A 24337-nucleotide genomic window follows, 5' to 3' on the forward strand; every position below is an offset into this window, starting at 1 on the left:
GCAATACCTTAAGTCACTACAGGACTTTACTTTCAGATACATTCCAGTGACTTCATCAGAACTTGTTAGGAAATTAAATGGTGCTCGATCAGTGACAGTAGACTAGAGTATGAATCCAAGAGAAACAACTCACACAGCACACTCTTAATATTTTTTCCTAACGACATAATTATTTCCTGCTCAGTTCAAGAGAAAGTGGTATTTAGCATGTCATGGATAGGACAAACTGGCCCTGCAACCTTTAAAAGGCTATGAAAACCACCACCAGCATTTTAGGTGCAAATTATCACGCACAAAACGAACAGCTCAGCAAGTTTATCAGTAAACAAGTATGCATGCCACCCGATACGACCACCACAGAGAGTGCCAAATGTGAATTTTAATAAGCCCTCTTTATAGTATGATGATCAGCTGAGCAATCATCATAAATCCGCAGAGCCTCAGCACCAAAGGTCATAAAGAAAACAGCGCTCACCTTAGTGTCCAAACATGAGTGAAGACACCGCCTACTTTTGTCAGGACAGACATCAGCAGCCAGCCAGTCCACATTTGCCTCTTATAAGAATTTTAGAATTGAGGTTGAGTTCAAATTCCTAAGTTAAAAAATGTAAGTTTCAGAATTAAAAAAATGAAGCCTACATACCTTCAAATAGCAATGAAGTCACCACGATGAGGATGTAAATCCACAGTAAAATGGGTGTTTATCTGATACATGGAAATGTGAAAGGAGGACACCTTAGGGACAAGCTGTGCTGTACCACAGTGAAGCTTGCTGCAGGGGCACTCCCGGGGACGTCGTCTCCGGCATGACCAGACTCAGACCTGACACAAACTAGGAAGGTAGGGTGGTTTGGTAAAATGAATGTAAAGTAGAGCTATCTCAAATTACTTAAGGGCATCAGAATGTTCTCCTTTTTTCCACAGCGAATTCTCCAGTTCCCAATGTCCCACACAACTCCCACCAGTGCCTACTCCCCAGGTGTGGCTACTCAGGCATGCAACCTGGAGGCCGTTTACAGCTTCTTGACCTGGCCTGGGTAGGAAGGCAGGTGTTTGTTAGGACAGAGGGTTGTTAAGTTCACCTCTTTCCCTTACAGAAATTGGAGGCAAATAGCTGAGGGTAGGGAAGCAGAGAACAGTCTCCACTTTAATCCATGACCCCAAGCCATTTCCATGCTCCAATCCTGGCTGCCCCATTTTCTTTCCTCCTTTGCGTGCAAACATCGCCTTTCCTAGGCCAGTCGGCCGCCACACCACTTGCTGGGAGGAGGTCCCAGCAAGTCCCACTGCACTAGGTCTCCTGTCCGCTTTGGTTCTTTGGCTTCAGTCTTTGGATTCATTCTTCACCTTCAATACCGTATTACAGGACTGACTATGTAAAGAGGTTGCCTGATAGAAGCAGCAATGAAAGGGTTGTTTCTTCTAAAGTCCAGCATGCAATGATTTAGTCAATTCAAAAAGAATGGGGTAAGAGAAAAATTCCCATGTTTTCTTTTCACTAATTTTATTTATATTAGGTAGTTTTCACTCAGAATATCAATTCATTTTTCAGGTTTAGATATATGTATATGTATCTGTTCGTATGCATTAATCACTTAGAAACTTTATTTGGTATAACTTCACATTTTTGGTATATAGAAATTTTATTTTCTTAATGCAGCACAGTAGACATACAATCAATATTATTCCCTAGAATGTGCAATATACAAATTATTCACATTAAAAAATTAACAGAAAGCCTCATATGCAGTAAATATTTAAAAATGTATATCTAACTTTGATTCTGTTTCTGACTATACACTACTAGCTTTATAAATCTGAATGAATATGACATTTACACATTTGAAGGAAGTACACGGATGGGTCCATTCCGGATGCTTATTACACTATATGAATAATCTGCTCTTCACTTTGGTCATTAAGATTCCATGTGCTGAGGCATATAGTGGATCCGAAAGACACTTCCAGGAAGTACATTTATTACATTGGTATCTTAAGAATTTCTGTTCCTTTTATTCTCCTTTATAGCGAGGGGGCCTTTTCTCTTTAAAAGCAAGAAGACCTTCAAGTCTGTCTTTTGTTGGAATGGTCTAAGAAAAACAAAATATTAAATATGTCAAAAATGTTAAAACAACTGTAAAAGTTTATCAAGCACTATCTAAGAAAACTACTTAGAACCACATTCTAAAATTTTGAAATCAGTCACCTGAACAATTCTCCTAATTATGTAACCAAACTCATCCTTCTTACTCCAAGTGGTCCTCTACCCCATTTTGCTCTTCTTTTTCTAGTTTCCTAATAAGGTGGAAGGTTATTATCGACTTAGATATTTTCTCTTTTTTTATATACATCCAATGCTATTTCTATCTAAGCACTGCTTTCAGTATATCCCACAAACTTTGAGAAGTTGTATTTTCATTTTAATTCAAAATACTTTATAATTCCTCAAGACATCTTTGACATATAACGTTATTTAGAAGGATGTTGTTTAATCACCCAATATTTTGGGCTTTTCCAGCAGTCTTTCTTTTATTGATTTCTAGTTTAATTCCATTGTGGTCTGAAGAATACCTTGAATAATTTCTGGTGTTTACATTTAGTAAGTTGTAATTTATGGCCAAATGTGCTTTTAAAATTTTTCTTTGGGCTCTGAGGCTATTTCTAAGACGTTTGTAATTCACTTTCCTCATGGCACGTACTCATCAATGACAGCTGGTGATTTATATATACAAGCTGGGCACAGAGTCACACTCTAGATACTGCTCCTTTAAACAAGTGCTCATGCAGTTTCCAACTCCCAGGAAAGGTAGAACAAAACTTTTTTGCTATTTCAGATTCCCTAAAACAAAGTTCTATCTTTCAGAGAAAGACAAAAAAGGGAAAACATTTTTTTTTTCCTCTCCAGGAAGACCTAATAATTTGTACGCAGTCATCCCTCAGTATCTGCAGGGGATTGGTTACAGGACCTCCTGCAGATGCCAAAATCTGCAGATGCTCAAGTCCCTTATATATTAATAAAATGGCATATCATATTACCTATGCACATCCTCCTGTATACTTTAAATCATCTCTAGATTATTTATAATACCTAATACAATGTAAATGGCATGTACACAGTTCTTATACTATATTGTTCAGGGAATAATAAGGAAAAAAGTCAGTACATGTTCAGTACAGATGCAACCATCTGTTTTTTTTCCTGAATATTTTCAATTTACACTTGGTTGAATCCACAAATGCAAAACTTACAGACGAAAAGGACCGACTGTGTAAAAAATAAAACTATAATTTCATTAGTGAACTTTCAGTGGTCAGGAGAGACGGCTCAGAGGTTCAGGAAAAGCCAAGGAGTCTCACCCCAGGTTGCATGGCAGGCACACGCTCGTCACCACTCTCCTCTACCTCTCTACACTGCAGTGGGAGGCCAGGGCCAATCCCACAAAAGAAAGCATAAGCCTAGAGAGACAGCTCCTGCACATCCAGGACTGACTCAGTTACTCTAAGAGTTTTCTAGATGATATAGACAAGAGGCATTCCTGTGGAACAGAATCAGTCATAAGAGCTGGTAACAAATAGCAGAAACAACTAATTTCAACCCATCTGTATGATTTTGGAATGGGCACAAGGGTAATCTTGCTCAGTGAAATTCATTTGAATTATACAGAAGGTAAATATAATTTGTAAGGGTCATCCTCATTGAATTTGTGATTGCATTACATACCTGAGCATAACAAGCTTCTTCTATGGCTAACCCTGTTACTAAATCGACCTGAGAATAAAAACATAATCCATTTCAGCAGAAATCACTTTGCGCAATGTGGTATATTCAACAGAAATTCAAATTGAATAACCCTATCCCCAAAGCACCCAATCCTTTGATATAGTACAGCAGATCAGAGTGTGACCAACATGAGACACAGAACCAGGCTTCCTGGGTTCGTCCTGACTCCATCACTTGGGAGCTGAGTTACCTTGGGGAAGTTATTTAACCTCTCTGTGCTTCAAAGAGGCATGTCTGAACAAGGGGCTAATTATAATGCTCACCAAATGGGAGTATTGTGAGGATTAAATGAGTTAATCTAGGTGAGGCCTTTATGTCGCGACACACACACACACACACACACACACACACACGATGCTTAGTACATAGTAAGGGCTATATAAGGTATTTGCTATTGGTATTGTTACCATTATGTAAATATTTAAATAAACCAATCAAATACTTTTGCAAATTTATGAAACTCTATTTACTGTTATACAGTATTGACTGTATAAAGTCAATCTCTTTTTACTGCTATACAGCCCAGGAAGATGCGGAGGTTCCTTAGTCTACCAAGAAGGAAGCACTTTTCTTCAAAATACCCATAATTTACCCAAAATATAATAACTGCCATGAAAAGTCCAATAAATGGGTATGTGCACCACCCCCTCCTCCCAGGCCTGGGGCCTTCAGTCTTTTGGAGTCATCTCCCTGGGCCAGGACACAGAATGGATTCACCTTATACCTGCATTGCGTGTGCCTCCTTGTAGAAGGCACACTGAGAAGCTAAAGGTGGAGAGAGCTAGGAGTTCTTGGAATGTTTTGTATAATATAATACTGATGCTAAAAATGCACAGAATGCCCTGTTATTTTGGTTTTCTATGAACTACTAGCCAATAAATCTGTCTGTTAACTCGAAGGCAAGAATAATGAGCATGTCATAAGCTTCAGGGCACTGGTAAAATTACTGAATTCTGTGCTTGTGATACTGAATTAGCAATAACTGTAAGAATGAAATAAATGACGCACTTGCAAGGAACTTCAGTAGTTTTCAGTAATAGTAGCATTTAAACAACCATATTTTAGAACTTTAAAAAAAATGTAGAAGTCTAAACATGGTTCATTTAAATTAAATCTCCACTCTCCATTCCCAAAACAAACTCAAGCATTAAGGAACCTACCTCCATCCCTTGATTAATTGCTAATTTTGCCACTCTCATTGCAACAGGTCCCTAAAATTCAAATTAAAGAAACAGACTTCAATTATTATTTATGCAAATTACGTCGTATATCTCAGTAAAATTCAGAATTCCCACCACTGGATCCATTGCACAGCCAGCAATGACTGTCAGATACTAGATGGAAAATTTTCTGAGCCTTGCAAGGCTGTAATTAAAGAGCAACTGCAACAACCGCATCAGCACATTATTTAGATTCCACATGTTTTGTTATGCTGCAAACTCCGGATCCTTAAAGGTGAGCAGGTAGTGCATGTCCAGCTGTGAGCTTGCTGTTCTTCAGCAACACTTCCTAGAAGTTAAGTAGAGGAAGGAAAAGGAGGTAAAGTCTTTGCCTCAGTACCACACCAATTAGGGGTTTTGAAAGAAGCTTGGGCTGGGGATGAGGCTGTTGCTATTGATTAAGGTAGGGTTCTGATATCATCTCCTTCAGACACTGGCTCTCTATCTTTCCTCCATTCGCCTTGACAACTAACAGCAATGATGGTGGATTAATCAAAAGTGTCCCCTAAGCAGTGCTCCCACAGCACACATAAATTTGAAGTCTACGTAAGTCTTTCAGGATGTAGAAGAGTCACAAGGAATGAACTCGATATCTGTTGTGAGAAGGAGAATGTTACCTGTGTCTTGCAGAAGCCAAACTCTTACCAAGCAGAAAAACCAGAATCCCTCAGATGGAATTTCATTATTTGATCACATTTTAAAGTCCTAAAATACCATTTATGGGTAATAAATGTGAATTCAATGCTATATTTTGAACTGAATGCTCTTTTGAATTAAAACACAAGGTAGGCTCTAAACAACAGGCACAGCAAAGGACTCTTGGATGGTGACATGGATAAATGCATGAAAAGACGTGTTTTCCTATCAAGGAGTTTCTATTATTAAATTTGACCTATCTAAATTTTCTTCCAAATCATGTTTACAAATCTTTTTCAAAGGCCACAATTTCCAAGGCTATAGTTGTTAGACAAATATCTTATCGATAATTCTTCCCACTGTGATTTGTATATATCATAGACACCACCACCATTTTTTTCATGATAATCAATCCATTTTATTAAATGGTGTGCTCCTCTAATTTTTCCATTTTCATTGTCAACTGACCAAGAAAAGGTGCTTGTCAAACTCCTAGATGCACACAAATCCCCATCCTCCTTGTTAAAATGCAGATGTGGACTCAGTGGGTCTGAGATGGGCCTGAGATTCTGCACGTCTAACAAGCTGCCAGGAGATGCCCAGGCTGCTGGTTCACAGACCACACTTTGGGAAGTAAAGTTTAGAAAGCCATGAGAAAAACAGGAAAATTCAAAATGCTATTAGAGATAGTGCTTGATTTAATTTGTTTCCCCCTTAAAACATTTCCAGTGCCTTTTCTTCTTTATAAGCCTTTTTTTCTCAGATAAATGGAAGTAATATATAATACAGATATCACCTAGAAATACTGATTTTACAAAAGCTTTCAGTTATCTGGAGGACTAATCATTTGGCAACAAAGTAACAAACATAAAAATAAAGGTGATTCCACTCAAACTTCATTTGGTGACTCGTGCATGTAATTTTGCAGTCACATATTTTCTGAAGTAACTAAACATCTTCTTATACATCAACATCTTCTTATTTGTTTGACCTGGAGGAAAATTAATTTTAACAATCAACATTCTGAAGGAGTGTCCTTCCAATGAAAGGTGACAAAGGCACATGCACAGGAACTGTGATGACGGCTGGGTAACCACACAATGGGATGCGGCTCGACACACTGGCAGTGGAAGGAGGGAGCAGAGGAGAGGACAGTGCTCACATTCTCAGGCGGGGCGGTGTGTGGACGGTGGTGGCATTTGCTGCATGGTGGCCACAGAAGCATCATGGGAGAGAGAGCAAGTCAGGCCCTAAGGGGCTAATAAGCTGCCTATATAGGGAGCTCTGAAGTAGAGAGCTGAACATCCATGTCAGGAGGCCAGAAGCGGGCTCTGCAGATCATCAGAATTGGAACTGTGTCATAACCTTTCTTAAACACACCCCTTTCTTTCAACTGAGGTATGTTCTGGTCATAAAGTTTTAAGCCAAGGTAAGTTATAACACCAATATTCAGTCAGATTATACTCTCCTGATACTCGTACCTTTAATTTGTCTTTAGATAGAGACTTCTCTCATATTTGGGAAGAATAAATAAGTTTGTAGTGAGAATCTTATCTTTTTAAGGCAAAAATCTTTTTTTATTTGCTCTGTTTCCATCAATCCAACAAATACTTATTGAGCATCTACTGAATGTATGGCTCTGCACTACCTTATGTGGGGAATAAATTATATGACGGTCCTTCCCTAAAAGAGCTAACAGCTCCTAAGTTAATTAAGGAGGACCAGAAGCATCAATGCCAGGCAGTGTGGTTTTAAAAACCGATTCAGCAGGTGCATACCAGCAGAGTGGGGACTGGTTTGTCAGCAAAGGCTCCTGTGCTGAGTGCCAAGAACACTTTCTGAAACTGGATGCAAGACTCTGAACAAATGTGAGCATTCACGCATTTTTAAAAAGAATCAAATGCATGAATTTGGAATCTCATGGCATTCCCAAAAAGATCCACAGCCCACAAAAAAGGTTATGAATCCTGTTTGAGTTAAGCAACCCTGAGTTAGAGAGAAAAATTATTTTGACTCTAGAAATGGTTAGGGGATTATAAAACTTCAAACTCCACTAGGAATAAAGAAAGATCACTACTGCTTACACAGCAAAAGAAGACTCTTTCTCTCAATTTAAAGCCCTTTAATCTTGTGATTTCAGACCAAAGGCATATTTGAAAAATATATCTGAACGGGTGAGAAAAAGAATTGCTTAAAACATGACCGTCAGTGCACGGCCACTGATATCACTCCTGAGTCAGCCATACACATCGTATTCTAGATTTGAAAGTGTAGTTGTGAGGAAGCACAATGGAGTCAAAACAATGCCTACACCACCATAGGCAAACACACAGAAAGACAAACAACTACTGCTTTTCAAGCAGGCTTTTCACTTTTCAAGTGAAACCACTGCAATGAAAGTCCACTCTGGCACAACAGACTACGGTCCCTTACTAGAAAACAGCATATTTCAATGTATTTTGACTTGGGGTGGCCCAGTGTGACAGCCAGCCCTATCACTCTTTCTTTCCATGGCTACGGCTTCCGTTAGAGCGCTCAGCTGGTGAGCAAATTAAAACACCTTGCTAGGAAGTTGTGCACATGTGACAAGCGTTGTCAAGGGATATTTTATCAAAGTGTGGCTACAATAAGACCCTTGGAGCATCTTCAAAGCGTCATCAGAATTCCACAGGATCATAGTGTTTATCTCGTGTAACTGCTCTAGTTTTACAGAGCCCACGCATCCCTTTACTTGGAAGCAAGCCAGGGACTTCTTCCGTAGGCAAGATGACTGCTGTTTTAGTCAAAGTGTTATAATGTTTCCTAAAATGAGAAAAAATCAACTCATTTAATGAGAAATACCTGAGGTAAAAACTCTCTCGCCAGGTCCAAGGCCTTTCTGTAGGCCGCGTCTCCCTCCTGGTTCTGTTCCAGAACGTGGCTGATTAAGCCCACTGCTTTGGCTTCTTGGCCATCGAGGACTCGCGCAGAGAATATGAGCTCCTTGGCCAGGGACATTCCAATGGCGCGTGGCAATCGCTGTGTCCCCCCTGAGGGGTGAAAGAGAAAAGGCAATGATTTGACACCTGTTAGTTTTAACACTTCAGTGTTTCATATCTTCATTTATAAAAATAAACCAGGGCCAGAAGTTTATATGTTAAAATTAGTAGCTGGAAAACTACTTCAGAACGGAATCTAATTTCTTAATTCCCCTATAAAACTAATAACACCAAAAAAGGACTTGAGAACCTTACATCCTTATTAAGTGATTTTGGCACTGAGTATCACCTGCAACCTCTCTGGTATACCCTGAGTCCAATCCACAGTCATCACCCCATCAGTAACCATCAGGTGAACAGCAGTGGATAGGCAGTACCAGCCAGTAAGTCCAGTGACTAGAAAGGCAAGAGTTCCACCAAGCTTGGCATTCTTCTTTCAGTTTAAATAAATCTTAACACATTGTGAGACATTCAACTCCTGTTCTTTTAAAGAATCCTTTATGGTGAATACATTGTAAACACATTTTAATCTAGAAATAAAACCAGACAATGACTCATGAAAACAGGCTTTGTCCTGGTGGTATTTTCTCAGTGCAAGTCCTGGTCATCTCCGTTAGCTCTTCTCTCGGAGACGCTCTCTCACACAAACACACCCCTTTTCCAGCTGGTGAGGAAAATCCACTGTGTGTGGAGTCAGAAGCCATGCATTTGGTTTTGACGTTGTCACTTACTACTTTAGGGACTTCAGGAGTTCATTATCAACTCCAAGGGAACACAGTGGGTATATTAGCATGATTTAGGGTAAACGTAGGTCAGAATAGTTCTACAGCAAAAGATGCCTATTTTGTTGAAGATGGCCTAACTCACTAGATCCATCTATGTATTCACTTCAGTATCTTCCAGTGATGAGGACGGGATCTCATTAAATACAAAGTTGGGCAAAAGCAGGTAACACAGGTCTAGCCTCAATGTCTACCAAGAAGAAATGAAAACAGCTTCAACATCAGCGTTCACCTAAATCTCACCCTATCAATGGCTGTGCCAGGAGGCAGAGGAGCAGCAGACTGCCCCCTTGCAGAGCAGGAAAAGCAAACTGACGCCCACCATCTACACAAGCTCACTGGGTTTTACTTGACCTACAAAATTTAAAACTTTTCTTTCTGCATTAGTTAGCAACATTTAAAACTAGATGAGTGATTTTATCTTAAAAAAAAAAAATTTACCTTCAGTACTTTTCCTTTAAAGGAAAGCAAAATCATTTTTTGTTCACATCTCTATGAAAAGTGGAAAAAAATTAAAGACCACAAGAAGGCACATGTTTAACAAAGTATGCCTCAGTTGGAAGAACAGAGCTTAAGATGCCATTATTAAGCAAACCATGTTAAGAACCGTAATTAATATTTAGAACACAGGTAACACTTAGAAAAAGAAACCCTGAATGAATTGTAAAAGGACTAATATTTTCAATACAGACTATTTTCAAACAAATACAATAATGCTACCGCAAAATGCAGTTATTACGTGTTTAAGCTGCCCAAGCAGTTAAAGATGGTGAGTTTATACAAGTGTTTACTCGACACGGCAGAAAATATGTGTCTGAAGACAATGAATTATTGACAAATTTAAATTTAACTTTCGACAATGATGTTGCTCAGTGTAGTAAAGATAGGTCTGAGAACTTACGGGATAAGCTGCATGGAAAAGACAAGCTATTTATGGTGCTTCCAATGGCAGCTGATTAGAACACAGATATAAATATAACTCAGATAACTATATTTACTCATGGAGCTGATGAGAATTTTGATGAGACTGAAGAACTTAACGAATATATATTATTCATGATAAGCATATTAGGAAATGGTTCTTTCTCATGTTCTATGAAAAGTTTAATGTAGACTGGTCACAATTAACAAATGTGACCCACATTGTTAATGTCACACTTTTTATTCAACAGAAACAACATTTTCCAAGTCCCTGAAGCTCAAACTCGTTCATCATATTGTTCCACTTATAGCATGATCCTGAGGTATGAGGATTTTTGCAGAAACTTAACAAAGTAATGGTCATGTAGGTGGTAACTAACACTATGAAAAAGACCCAGTCCCTTAAGCTGAGGGGCAGACAGCTGGATGCTTTGTTTCTTAAGCTGGATGCATAACACAACAGATGGCTGGCGCGCCTGCAGTGGAGGCTAGAGGTATGGTGCAGAAGAGAGCTAACTTTCTGACCCATTGAAAACAATGCATCACAGGAACCAGGGGAAAACCCTTGGCATGGCTCACCCACTAACACTGCATCCAGGACTTGATCTTTTTGGATGACATCACAAGCCATCCACTTTATTGCCTCATATAAATGGAATCGTTCAGTATTTGTCTTTCTGTGATTCACCTGTTTCACTTAGCGCAATGTCCTCAAGATTCACCTCTGTTGTAGCATGTGTCAGAAATCCATTCCTGTTTAAGGCTGAATAACATTCCATTGTACATATATACCACATTTTGCTTATCCATTCACCCCTGGAAGGATACCTGGGTTGCTCTACCTTTTGGCTATCGTGAATAATGCTGCTATGAACATGGATATACAAATATCTCTTCAAGACCCTGCTTTCAATTCTGCTTTCAATATATACAGACTGGGACTGCTGGATCATACAGTAATTCCAGTTTAATTTTTTGAGAAATCACCATAATGTTTTCCATAGTCACCAAACCATTTTACATTCCTACCAACAGAGAACAAGAATTCCAATTTCTCTACACCCTCAACAACACTTACTATTTTTTTTTTATAGTAGCCATCCTAATGGGTGTGCAGTAGCATTTTGAAACCCGCCCAATAGTCCCATAGACAGTTCTTTTTGGATAAACAAAGAAATTGATCCTTCTGCTGTTAAGGCTTGAAACTTGCATCTGTTTTGAGTTTCTTCCCCAGAAAAGGACCTTCAGGCCTTTCAAAAAAAGTATCAAAGAACCAAAACTCAGCTGATCACCAGACCAGATGACTCCTTGCCCCTCCCTAGTTCTTGTTTTCTTACACGTTGTTACATTTCTTCCCTGCTATATAAACCCCTAGTTTTAGTGGGTTAGGGAGATGAATTTGAGTCTGAGCTCCCATCTCAGCAGCAGCAGCCGATTAAAGCCTTCTTCCTTGGCAATATTTGTCGTGACAGTGATGGGCTTTCTGTGCGGTGAACAGGAGGACCTAGACAAAACCCCTGGTGTTTTGGTAGCAATTTCATTGTGAGTAGTGATGCTGAGCGCCTAAGTTTTCATGTGCTTATTGGCCATCCATATATTGTCTTTGGAGAAATGTCTATTTAAAGTTCTTTGCCTATTTTTAATTTGCGTCTTGAGTTGTTTCATTTGTTGAGTTACAGGAGTTCTTTATATATTCTGGATATTAATCCTTTATCAGATATAGACTTGCAAATATTTTCTCCCATCCCATGGGTTGCCTTTTCACTCTGTTGATAGTGCCTGATGCATAAAAGTCTTTAATTTTGGTCCAATTTACCTCTTTTTTCTCTTGTTGCCTGTGTTACTGGTGTCATATCCAAGAAATTATTGCCAAATCCAATGTTATAAAGCTTTTTCTTTATGCTTTCTTCTAAGAGTTGTATACTTTTAGTTCTTATGCTATGGTCTTTGATCAGTTTTGTGTTAATTTTTGCATAGGGTATAAAGTATTCCCAACACTATTTCCTGAAAGGGACATTCTTAAATGATCACACAAATACATGATTTCATTCACTCATTCCCACTGAAATTTTAACTTTTAGAACATTTGTTTGGCAAGAAATTATCCCAGTTTGCAGAAATCTAAGACTGATGGCCTGAATTATATATATTTTTACATGTGTGAAACTGAAAGTAAACTGTCCCCTCCACCCCTCAGGCATACAAAATTCATGATTTCAAGGTTTATAAAAATGATATAATCTGTTCAGTTTGCCTTTCTCAATTACTAATGATACTATGAGCAAAGAACTTTACAAATGTAAGTTACAATGCAATATTGGACAACTAAACATGATTGATGTGGAATCTAAGATTTTTACAAATATCTCCGGAATAGTTAACCCAAATGGCAAAACTTTTTATGCCAACGTTCTTTTCCAGCTTGAAAGTACTTAAATTTATGAACACGCATTTTCTATAATTAAACTAAATGAAACTCAGTACTCTTGCTGGTTAAGGAAGTCAAATAGTGCAGAAAAACATCCCAATCCAAAAGATGAGATGTGCCAAAATCTTGGTGCAATCATAGCTCACCGTAGCATCCACCTCCTAGGCTCAAATGATCCTTCTGCCTCAGCCTCCCCAGTTAGCATGCCATGCCTGGCATCAGACTGTAAGCTCCAAATGTAAAGAGGAGAACTAGAAAAAAATTACTTCAATTCACCTTTTCTTAATTCTGAATATCAAACTCCAATATTAACTTAGAGTTAGGGGTAAAAGTGAAGATAGCGTATCCTATTTCTGTCAGTTGACTATTTTACACCAGGCTTGCTTCATTAGATTAGATGATATAATCTGCTAGTTCCCTTAGGCATTTGAATTCAGGATTCCTAAAGTGCCATTTCTAAACAGTCTTGGTGACTGATGACATTAAGCTGTGGAATTAAAAAATAGGATTGTCCTTGGTGAAATTATAATTGTTTCAGTCTGACAAGCAGCCCTAATGCATTCAAGGTGACAGAGGTCTATAAAACTATTCAAACTCACACTGTCCATCCCAACAGTTTCCAATGCAGAGCCTGACTCCTGGTCAGGATCTGCTCTGAGGCTCCCTGGGCTGGAGCTATATTCTCAGGGATTACGACATCAGCAAGTAACACATTCCCAGGACACTTCTGCAGATACTCCATAGTACTACAGAGTATGAGGAGAAATGTGAAGCTAAGCTGAGAATTACAGGATAGCTCACAAGGCTTCCACTAAAAAACAAAGATCTCACAGCGACCACAGTTAATAATAGTATGTACTATATGATTTTGAATGTTCTTACCACACAAAAAAAGATAAGTTGGTGAAGTCGTGGATATGTTAATTAGCTTGATTGACTCTTTCTACAATGTTTACATAGATCAATACACTATGGCCAGGCGTGGTGGTGGCTCACACCTGTAATCCCAGCACTTTAGGAGGCTGGGGCAGGGGGATAGCTTGAGCCCAGGAATTTGAGACCAGCCTGGCCAACATAACAAGACTCTGTCTCTACCACACATAGAGATACAAAATCAGCCAGGCATCGTATGCTGACTATGGAGGCTGAGGCAGGAGGATTATTTGAGCCTAGGAAGTGGATGCTACAGTGAGCTGATTATGCCACTGCAGTCCAGCCTGGGTGACAGAGCGAGATCTGTCTCTAAAAATATAAAAACGAAAACAAAATTATCACATTGTGCCCCATAAATATACAATTATTTGTCAGTTAAAAATAAACTTTAAAAACCAAGTGCCTTAAACCTTCCTAGGGGTAGTAAATTTATAGCACTTTTCCTTCCACAGAAGAGCAACTATGTTTCTGCCATTTCAACACCCCACCAGCCAAAGGTACTATGTGAAGTTACGTGTACCTACATGACGCTACGTCCAGATCAGCAAGCAGAAACTGAGTTCCAAAGCTGCATTACTATGCTATGAAGAAAGAAAGCGCCTTGGCCACTGCCCTTCCCTTTCTAATGTGTGAATGCTTAGAATATACAAGGGGATTTCTAAGGCTTTTTGCCTTGGCTGTGTCAGCTTGGAGGTTCTGATTCAGTGAGTATGAGGTGAACCTAAGGTTCTGCATTTCTAATAGGCTCCAACATTCAGCTGAAGAGGCAGCAGAATCTACTAACCCACTGCTCTAAAACAGGAGGTGGAGAGATAATTCTCTTAAATTAAAGCAACAGAATTTACATAACCAAGTAAGTAATTGCAATCATCACCTCACATGCTATCTACTTGTTGTTTAGGACCATTTTGGAATTCCTCCTTTAAAACTAATTTCACAGATGACAACCCATTTTTTCACTCACTGAAGCATCACTACGGAGGGACCCTGTTTTGGTACATGGATACATCCATGAACAAAACAAAGCCCCTGGCCCCTGGCGTTCAACACTGTCATGGGAAGCCTCGCAAGAAAGAAAGAAATACACACAGAGAGTAAGAAAGCAGGGGGAGATGACGAGTGGGGATGGGCACAGTTAAGACAGGATGGCCAGGGAAGGGCTCTGAGCAGGTGACACTGGAGCTGAGGCAGGAGGTAGCAAGGATTCCCACACAGGTCTGGGGAATGCATCTCCAGGAGGAACACGTAGGGCACAGGTCTTGTGGGAATTGCAACTGATTCACTTGTGGAGCACAAGGAGGTCCAGTGTGGCTGAAGTGCACAGCAGGGGCAGATCCTGTGGGTCCCATGGGCCCAAAAGGACCTGGGGTTTACTCTGAGGGGGACAAGAAGCCACTGAGCATCTGAGAGCATCTTCTGAGAAACAGTGGTATAGGACTGTCATTCTCTAATGAAGATTTGAGCTTGTCAACCTAAATAAAAAACGGAGAGAGGGCCTCTAAAAGGAATCTGGGAATAAAGCATTGCAACAGGAATGCGTATGCCATAAACAATGTGTATATTCAGGGAGATAAAGGAAGACAAAGGTTTTTAGAGGAAAAAGTGAAGAAGATTACATAACTGTTTCAAAATAATTATCCTTGGCTACAAAGATCAATAACAAGTAATGCGAGCCTGAGGCTGGACAGGCAGTTGAACAGACATCCTTGCAGAAGTGTCGTTTGTATAAGGTTGCAATGGCCTTCATGTAAGGTTGTGGTTTTTGCAGAGTGTTTTGTGATGGTTTTAGTTATCAGGCATACAAGCATAAGAACCCTCTTTTCATGGGCCAATTCTATTTGTCACAGTTATTTTTAACACCAGTGATTCCATTTTGATTCCTCAGAGATTTGAGGGAGAATTATAGTCATGAACTAAGAAGACGGGGGTAGGCAGATGTTTGTACTATTTGTGGTGGAGCTCCAACAAGCTCAGAGAGAGACTTCTAAACAAGTTCCCCAAATGATTTGAATGTTGGCCATGTTTTGGCTGCTCAACATCCACTGCCCACATTAAAATCCTGGTCTTGCTTTTGGAGACCCCTTTGGCCACCCCTCTCTCCACTGTATCAGCCTTGGACAGTAGAGGATCCCTGCAACTGAAGCCCAAGAGCCAGAGCTGCCTCCTCTGCCCTGACACAGCTGGACAGGAGTCTACATCAGGTCTGGCCTGCTGGATGCTGCTTCCAGGACTGACAGTCTGAATGGGCGACCTCATGGCATGGAGATTTGCCAAGCTCACAAAGAGCACAGGGCAGTGACATGCAGACCTGCTATGGTATAGACTGTCTAGTTCTGGGGCTCCTGGGTTCCAGTTTGTGCTCTAAGCTTCAATCTCTAACCATCTATTGATTTCAGAAGACTTACAATAAATTTCCTTTTCATTTAGGGTAGCCAGAGTCAATTTCTATTGCTTACTCTCCAAAAAGACGAATCATACAATAATAGAGCTACTAGTTTTCTTTCTCTTTAAAAAAGTTAGATGAAACTGAATGGGAGTTTATCCGTTTTACTTTTTCCAAATAAAGCTTATTTAAGTTCAATAAATAATTTATTGATTGAGTAACCTAACAAGTGCCAGGCACTGTCCTAGGTGCTGAACCCACAGTGCTGAGTAAGATAGACCATTCCTTACCATTCTGCAGAAGGAGAGCAAAGACAAATGGCAAGAAGCAATGGGCCAGAGAGAAGAGACTGTGAGGAGTGTTACACAGAGAATTTCAGGCAGGGAAGAGAGTTCTGAGACAGCACACTAGATGACTAATTTAGATTGGGTGGTTGGAGAAGGCCTGCTTGATAAAGGTGAGGCCAATGTCTGAAATATAACCAGACATCCAAATGAAGATCAGGAAGAACACCCAGTGATGAGCTCAGCTGGTACAAAGATGTAAAGATGAGGCAGAGTATGGCCCATTGAAGAAGGAGACCACTGTGGCTCATAGGAAAGGATGTGAGGAGGAGCAGGACAGGAGCTTGGGTAAGCGGAGTAGAAGTTTACATTTTACCCTAGGCAAAGTGACACAAAGGCACTGGAGGATTTTGAGCAGCAAGTGACATAATTTGATCTGCACTTTAAAAAGATCATTTGTAAGACTGGGGGAGAAGAGATGATAGGGGCAAAATCAGAACAGGGTGCCCAGAAGGCAGCTACTGCTGTCACCCAAGTACAACAGGATGGCAGCTTGGACTGAGACAGCGCAAGGTAGGGAGAGAGATGCGGAGGACTTGGAATAAGTGTTGTCTGAAATGCTAGTTAAATGGATGCTGGGAGAAAGGAAAATCAATCTAATGGCTAGATTTTTAGCCTGAGCGTGTGAGTGTCCAATATTATGAACACTGACAAGAATGGAGGAGGGGGAAGCTGTGCTCTGGCCAAGGTAAGTATAAGGTATCTTTTACACATAAGAGTGGAGCAGTCATGTGTGAGACTGGACACAGAGAATAAGGTTTACCAATGATTAGTATCATACAGGTGGCATTCAAAACCAAGGTCCTGAATAAGATCACTTAGGGAGACTGTTTAGACAAATGTCAACAAGACCTGGACAGGTGCTCACTGAGGCTGTTCAGCTGCTCAGGTGCAGCCAACCACATTTTATAAGTCACCTGTTCCTGTTCTACCACTATTCACCCTACCCTTCCTTCAATAAAGCTATGTCTGCAGGGGTCTTCTAGGAAAGATATTCTTCACTGAAATAAAGACATTCAGGAATACACAGGTCTTCTTCCAGGATGCTGTCACCTCTACATGTGACACTTAGAGCTATGGCAGCCACCTTGTGACCACGATGGAAGGTGGCAAGGGCAAAGTCTCCAAACTGAAGATGGCACAGCAGAAAGACAGCACTAGGCTGCTGACCTTATCAATCCTGAAGACGCCTTACTCTGTGACTGCTTGTGATGCTACAGAGTATTTTCTTATTGTTTAAGCCAGCTGAAATAGGGTTTCCTGTAATTTGTACCAAGAACATCAGGAAGTACAGATGGATGGAGGAAAGAAATTTGAACATGCATTTCAGAAAGTGGAAAAGCAAACATACTAGGGAAGTATGGCAGTGTTGCTGGGCAAAATTAACTACACACTTAAGATGCGTGATCAGGAGATGAGTTAGCATGATTATCTTTTCCATCCCTAGCAATTTCTAGCTAACTGGTGGCAGGCGTTGGGGGGATCGGGGTGGGGGTCTGGAACTTTGCCAGACAAGTACAAGAAGAGAGGAGAGAGCTCAGTAATACCAACCGTTGACATTACTGAGCAGATACTACATAACACTACGTAAATCCTCCCAAGTACTCCAAGAGTATTCACTCATTTAATCCTTACAATTACCCTATGAGGTTAGTGGGAAGGTAGCTAAGGTCATTTGTAAGAAAGTGATTATCACAAAGAACCATGAAATCTAGGCTGTGTGAGGAGAGAAGAGAGGAAAAGAGGGAAATGATTGAGAGTGAGTGTCCCCAGACCTGAGGACTTAGTGAGGTCTGAACAGAACTGGAAGGTTAGGATGCTGCAGAGTGAGAGGCAGGAAATCAAGATTCAGAACAGAACAGGTGTGCATAACTGGAGGTCGCGGGGTGACTGGGCTGAATGGGAAGGAGGAAGAGATCCCTGCAGGTGCAGTCACAGAATGCTAAAATTCAGTTCATGGACAGTATGAGACAATGTATAGATAATGCTCATCATGGTTTCTGGAATAAATTTTCTGTGTTCTAAAAGCCACTGAAAAGCAAATATTTGAATACTGAGAACCCATCATTTTTAAATGGGAAAAATAGTAATTTATTCTTGGCCCACCCAAAAGCTCCAACCAATTTCCCCACAAATCGATAAAATGGCAGGAAAAAAACCCCCATAAACTGCTATGTAACAGTCTACCACAATTTCTACATAATATTTAGCATTTTAAACACCAATTACCTACTTATTGAATTCTTAATGAATTATTTAGGGGATACGTGTATGTGCAGAAAATGAATCTATCAGCTACAGATTATGTTTCCTCCTACGTGGCATTAAACAGATAATGTGATGAAAATAAACAATAAGCTATGTTATAGGTAAAAGATGAATGCCAATAATGCTTAGCAAAATTAACAAAGAATTTCAAAACTGTTTACTTATCAAATGAAAAGTCTGGTGGTACAGGAGGGAGAGAGAGAGGCAAGAGTCACTGTTGCTCCCTGGCGATGTGGTAAAGCTGTATGCTGGGGCAGGAGTGAGAACTGTTCACACTCAAATGAATTTCTTTCATTGGTACTCAAGATCCTGGGAGTGAATGGCTTTGACTCACTGTCTGAAGCCACAGACAAAATAAGAGGATGAAAACACTCAAAATGGATATCTTTGTTTCTTTTGCTTGTGATCTGTAAATAATATTAAAATGAGTTTCTAGTTTATAAGCAGTTGACTCTTTTCATTTATTCACTAGTTTTCAAAATTACAAGGTGGTTCCCTAGTATCCTTTAAGGCTGAACAGTTAAGTTTTTAATCTTTGGAAATCATAATTAACTTATAGATTTTAACCTATTTGATGTATGACAACCCACTGCAGTTAAAATCTTCATTGATGCTCAAACTACCCCATCTTTGACCAGTGAGGACTTAGTTAGATTGGCTGTGAAGTCCTTTTGACATGACCAAAATAGTCATCAATAACTTCCTGTTACCTGGTATCACAAAATGTTCCAAGCTCATCTTGTACCTTTCCTCCTCAGACCTTGATTCCTTTCAGTGGAGCTACATTTTTAAATGTAACGCTTTTGCTCACATCATGATCAAGTTTATTTACAATAGCAATGATTTCATATGGTATGTTCTGAATTCTTTTAAAGATTTTGCATTGAGGTTCAAAGCTTCTCTTTTCTAACAAATGAGCACTGAGGATGAGCATTACCAAGTGAGTATGGGGAATGAGTTTTTTGCTAGTCAGTACTTCACTACATGGGCTACTGGATTGCCAACCTTTTCAGTGTCCGCTTTATACTAATTTTATTGCTTTGATTTAACCACTTTCTTGAAAGCTTAAAAGTCAGAAACAAAATTTTGGGACCAGTTTTTTCAGGGTTGCATAAATATCACAAATGACCACTGTTAGAAACCAGGTTCCCTCAATGTTTCTCATTTGTCATCCTCAGGCTGCATCTTCTGTCCTTTCAGATTATCTCATGGTCCAAAAAGGCTGCTGAAGCCTTGCAATCAGGTCTGCAAACCAAATAGCAGGAAGGGAAAAGGGGGAATGGGAAGGGAGTGCTCCATTTTCAAAGCCACTGACTAAGTACTGGACAACAGTATCTGCATCTCACTGCCTAGAACTTGGCCATGTGTAGCTGGAGGAGGCTGGGAAATGTAGTTTCCTTGCTGAGTGTTTTGCCATAGCATAGAGAATAAAACTGGGACTCTATCACTAAGGGAAAATGAAAATGGGTAGGCAATTAGCAGACACTACCACAAGTGGCAAAACTGTTTTCATCATGCAACAAAATGTCTTCATGTTTATGTATCACTTGGATAGAATAAAGATATATTTGAAATGTAATATTACTGTTTATTATTTTTCCTTCATTTAATCTTTTTGAGAAGACATCAAGAATTTTTCTCCCTAGGTAATAATCTCCTGCGATTATACTACTTAAAACACAACTTACTTTGAAGTAGCAACCTGTCTTAGCAGAGGCTTAAAGCACAGCAAGCTTTTGCCAGAGAAGGCAAGAAGTAAAATGTTTAAAATATCTGGTTATCTCCTGTATTCCCTGCTGCCTCTTGGGAGCCATGAGAACCTTCAATGCCATGGGGAGATGTTGGCAGCAATCTGAGACTACTCTCCCCTTTCCTCCAAGACCAAAAGACCTAAATTCAAAGTACGGAATAATGTGAAATATAGATGTTACTCCCCCCTTTTTATATTTACATGTATTAAAATAATCTAAAGCAAGCTTTATTTGACATTTCACATTCAATTACAATGTAATGTGTAAAGAACTGACCATACCTTATGACTTTGGATTATAAAGTATGTTTTAGTAACATTTAACGGTGGAAAATCCAAGCTTTTTGTTCTGTTTTTTTTTTTATCCTTCATCTTTTCCCTTCTCAAGAGAGCACAAAGAAAGAAGTCATACTGATAAAGGGGGATGCTCATAACAAATCTTCCAAGTTAAAAGTATGTGGATACCAAATTGAGGGCATTTACTGATATGCTTAGAAGTGATCTCTGACTTCTGATAGTAAATACCACTTTTGAATTACTTATAAATCTTCTCTCATAAATAGAAAGCCCCACTTCAGGTTGTTTTTTCCTTGAACCATCGGAGGAAACACTGCAGTACAATGCTAGCTTTGGATTAAAAAGCCCACTGCAAGCTGATTCCTGTGGAACTCTGTGTCAGATGGCCTAGGCAAGAGCTTTCTTCATACATCAGGGCTTGATGCTTACAAAACTAACTTCCTCTCACTTTACAATGAAAGCATCAGGGTTAAAGAGGAGTGAGCTATGTGAACAAACATGGCATGTTTACTAGTCTTAAATTGTGTCACAATCATACAAAAACCATAAAAATATTTATCCTTCCATTTGTGACCAATGTTTAAAGTGTTGTAATGCTTCCTATTCACTGAGGCCTGTTGTCAAGCAATGAAAACACACATGCACACATGCACACACACACACACACGCACACACAAGACAGAGGGCTATGTAAGGAGAAAAACCTAACTGGCTCAACCCCAGCAGAACCTGCCTGAAGCATATTAGTTTGAGCTCTTTGTGGATTATGGTAGAGAAGCCTTTAGCAATCAGGACTGGAATGGGGAAGGAAGGCTGGACAGCAAAAACGTTTTTCCAGAGCAAATTAAGCAAACTGCCCACAATTAAACACTTTTGTGATACAGCTTTCATTAATATTTATTATAGAAAGCTTTTTCAACTATTATGCCACACACTGTTAGAGAAATAGACACACCCAAGTCTTAACCATTAAAAACAAAATTACGCTTATTTTTCAATGTTTACATGCACCTTTAAAAACAAATATTTGCTGATACATTGTGATATCTTTTTAAAAAATATTTTGAAGGATGTATTGTTACCTACCAGAGGAACACAAAATCTTCCTTTCAAAATCTTTTATTTAAAGACTGCCATGGTGTGCATCTGTCTATTCTTGGCCAGCTCCCACCAGTAGCACTGCGCACCCCTCCGCCTTTGAGTGCTGTCTTGAGGCTGTGAACTCAGGTGCTTGCCCTGGTGGCTCTGAGAGGTCTCTGGAGGCTTCTCCTGCCCAACCCTCTCTCACACCCATATGACCAAGACGTGAGCACATGACTTAAGCCAGACCAATCAACTCTCTGTCCTTCAGTGTGGATCTTGAACAGAGCAATGGAAGGAATGGCTGGGCTAGTAAATTGGAGTGAAGGCCTCCAGGTAAGGCTATCTGGAGCTGTACTTCCAGGGAGAAGTTTCTGTGATGGTGGAAAGGGTTTGTGTTTGCACTATGTAATACAGAAGTTACTAGCCACATGTGGCTACTGAACACTTGAAATGTGACTAGTATGGCTCAAGTTTTAATTTTTAGTTCATTCTGATCAATTTAAATTTAAATCATTGCATGTGGTTAGTGGCTACAATACTAGATGGCACAGGTCTAGAGTCTCCTGCCACTGAGAGAGTCTCTGGGGGCCCTTTAGCCCCCATGAGCTCCCTTTTGGTGGCAACACTGGTTTCTGTTCAAAACCAAAGAAACTTGACATGACCTACAGTTCATTTCAACATGCCCAATGTCTTAGTCAATGATGCAGCTGAGGGAGAAGGTCTACACAACATCTCTACAGTTCATGGCCAGGGTAGGAGGATGCTGCACAGCACAAAGTGGGAAAACAGCCAGCTGATGCCTAGCGATAAGTGCGTTCTGTGGTCTAGACAACCTGGGTCACACAAAAGTGACCTAAGAAGGAAGACATTCAGAATCTAAATGATAATCTTACAATACAGTTGCTCAACATACACAAGAGAAGTGGTATCGGCCAGCCTGATCTAAACTGAGATCTTCCCAAGAGACTTCTGAACATAACACCTATCCCAGGTACATGGAAACTGTCCAGAGAAACAAAACTAATAGAAAGAGGGGATCCAATGGACTCTTCTGTAGCAGCATACATGTATCAGATCAATTACTAGGGCTGCAGTAAGACATCTACCTACCTACAGTAAAAATATCATGCCATAACATGCCTAAACAACTATGTCTTACGTGTGTTGCACTTTTTCATTCTAATCCCTAGTTATTTATATAGACAATATGTTATATATAAGTATATGTGATTGATTTAAAGTCATATTAGTATCTACAAATGTATTACAAGGATTATGGCTAGGCTGGATATTTTTTCCTTTTTGAGATTTTGTGTTAGGTTTTCCTTTATTAGGTTTTGTGGTAAGTACATAATATGTATTACGTATGTATAATACATATATACTTGTGTCAAATGAACATGAATACATAAGCCAGCCCTAAAGAAAAGTCTTGATTACATTATTTTAATGCAGTAACATTTGCCAGAGATATAATGTTTCATGTTTACCTTACTAGACAAATCATGTAACTACTAAAGCAAAATGTCAAACTTAATACCTTGATATCTACAGATTCCACCCCTTAAGAGTTGTATTTAACATTTTATACTTTAAAAAAAAAATCAAACTCTCTTAAATGGTGAAAACAAATCAACTATGTAATATTTCCTAGCCCAACTGGACACTGAATATGGTAAAGCATAAACCATGTAGTCTGTTTAAGAAAGAAACAGTGTCATCATGTCTAATGATTTAAATACTAGTTATTTATTGTGCACTACAAATTACTCTAAAACTCAGTGGTTTAAAACAAACACTTACTATTTGATAGATTCTAAGGGGTCAGGAATCCAGGAAGAGCTTGGCTGGCTCTCCTGCTTCCAGGCTCCCTTCCCCACGGCTGGCAGGCCTTCTCAGTCCTGCACACATAAGCTACATTGCAGGGCTGCCTCTTGACAAGGCATTACCAGGGCGAGTGAGTCAAGGAAGCCATAGCCTTTTTACAACCAATCTGAGAGGTGACGTCCCATTGCTTCTAAGTCAACATGGCCAGCCTCACTCCACAGGCAGCATTACACTGTGTGAACACCAGGCAGCCAGGTTAGAGGCTGCCTACCACGAGGACAAAGATTGATCAAGCAGCACACACCGTAAGGAGCATCTTTTCTTCTACTCATCTTTCTTTTACCAAAAAACCCCAGTATTTTTCAAGACAACATTCAGAGAGTATTTCCCAAAGTTCAAAATCATCCCTCATTCTTTCCAAATCAAGGAGGAAGTAAAAAAGAATATGTGAACCACTTATCTTGAAAAAATAATAGAGGAGGAAAAGTGTGGAGAGAATACTATGGAAAACAATCCTTTTGGAAAGCTCAACACATGAAAAACACACCGTACTTGCCAACCACAGTCAGAAGTGAAGGAAGTGACACCCTCACATCAACTGTTTTTCTTGCGTTTCTGAATTAACTGTAATAACTGTAACAATAAAGAGTGAACACTCCATTTCATAAAAACTGAACTTTCATGTTTTCATTAAATGAGGGTTCTA

General features: G+C 39.7%; 1 protein-coding gene across 2 annotated transcripts in view; it reads right to left on the minus strand.

Annotated features, from left to right (window-relative positions):
- Nucleotides 1–1487: 1487 nt before the first annotated feature.
- The window catches only part of AUH (AU RNA binding methylglutaconyl-CoA hydratase), a 141367-nt gene continuing 118517 nt past the window's right edge, over nucleotides 1488–24337 (minus strand). For both annotated transcript variants that reach the window (XM_004048249.5, XM_031014752.3), the window contains 4 exons: nucleotides 8479–8666; nucleotides 4942–4992; nucleotides 3722–3769; nucleotides 1488–2090 (listed from right to left, as the gene is read on the minus strand). In XM_004048249.5, coding sequence (XP_004048297.1) covers nucleotides 2013–2090; nucleotides 3722–3769; nucleotides 4942–4992; nucleotides 8479–8666 — 365 coding nt within the window. In that variant the 3' untranslated portion in view covers nucleotides 1488–2012. The remainder of the gene's footprint in view (nucleotides 2091–3721; nucleotides 3770–4941; nucleotides 4993–8478; nucleotides 8667–24337) is intronic.

Source organism: Gorilla gorilla, chromosome 13 (assembly GCF_029281585.2).
Source record: "Gorilla gorilla gorilla isolate KB3781 chromosome 13, NHGRI_mGorGor1-v2.1_pri, whole genome shotgun sequence".
NCBI lineage: Eukaryota > Metazoa > Chordata > Mammalia > Primates > Hominidae > Gorilla > Gorilla gorilla.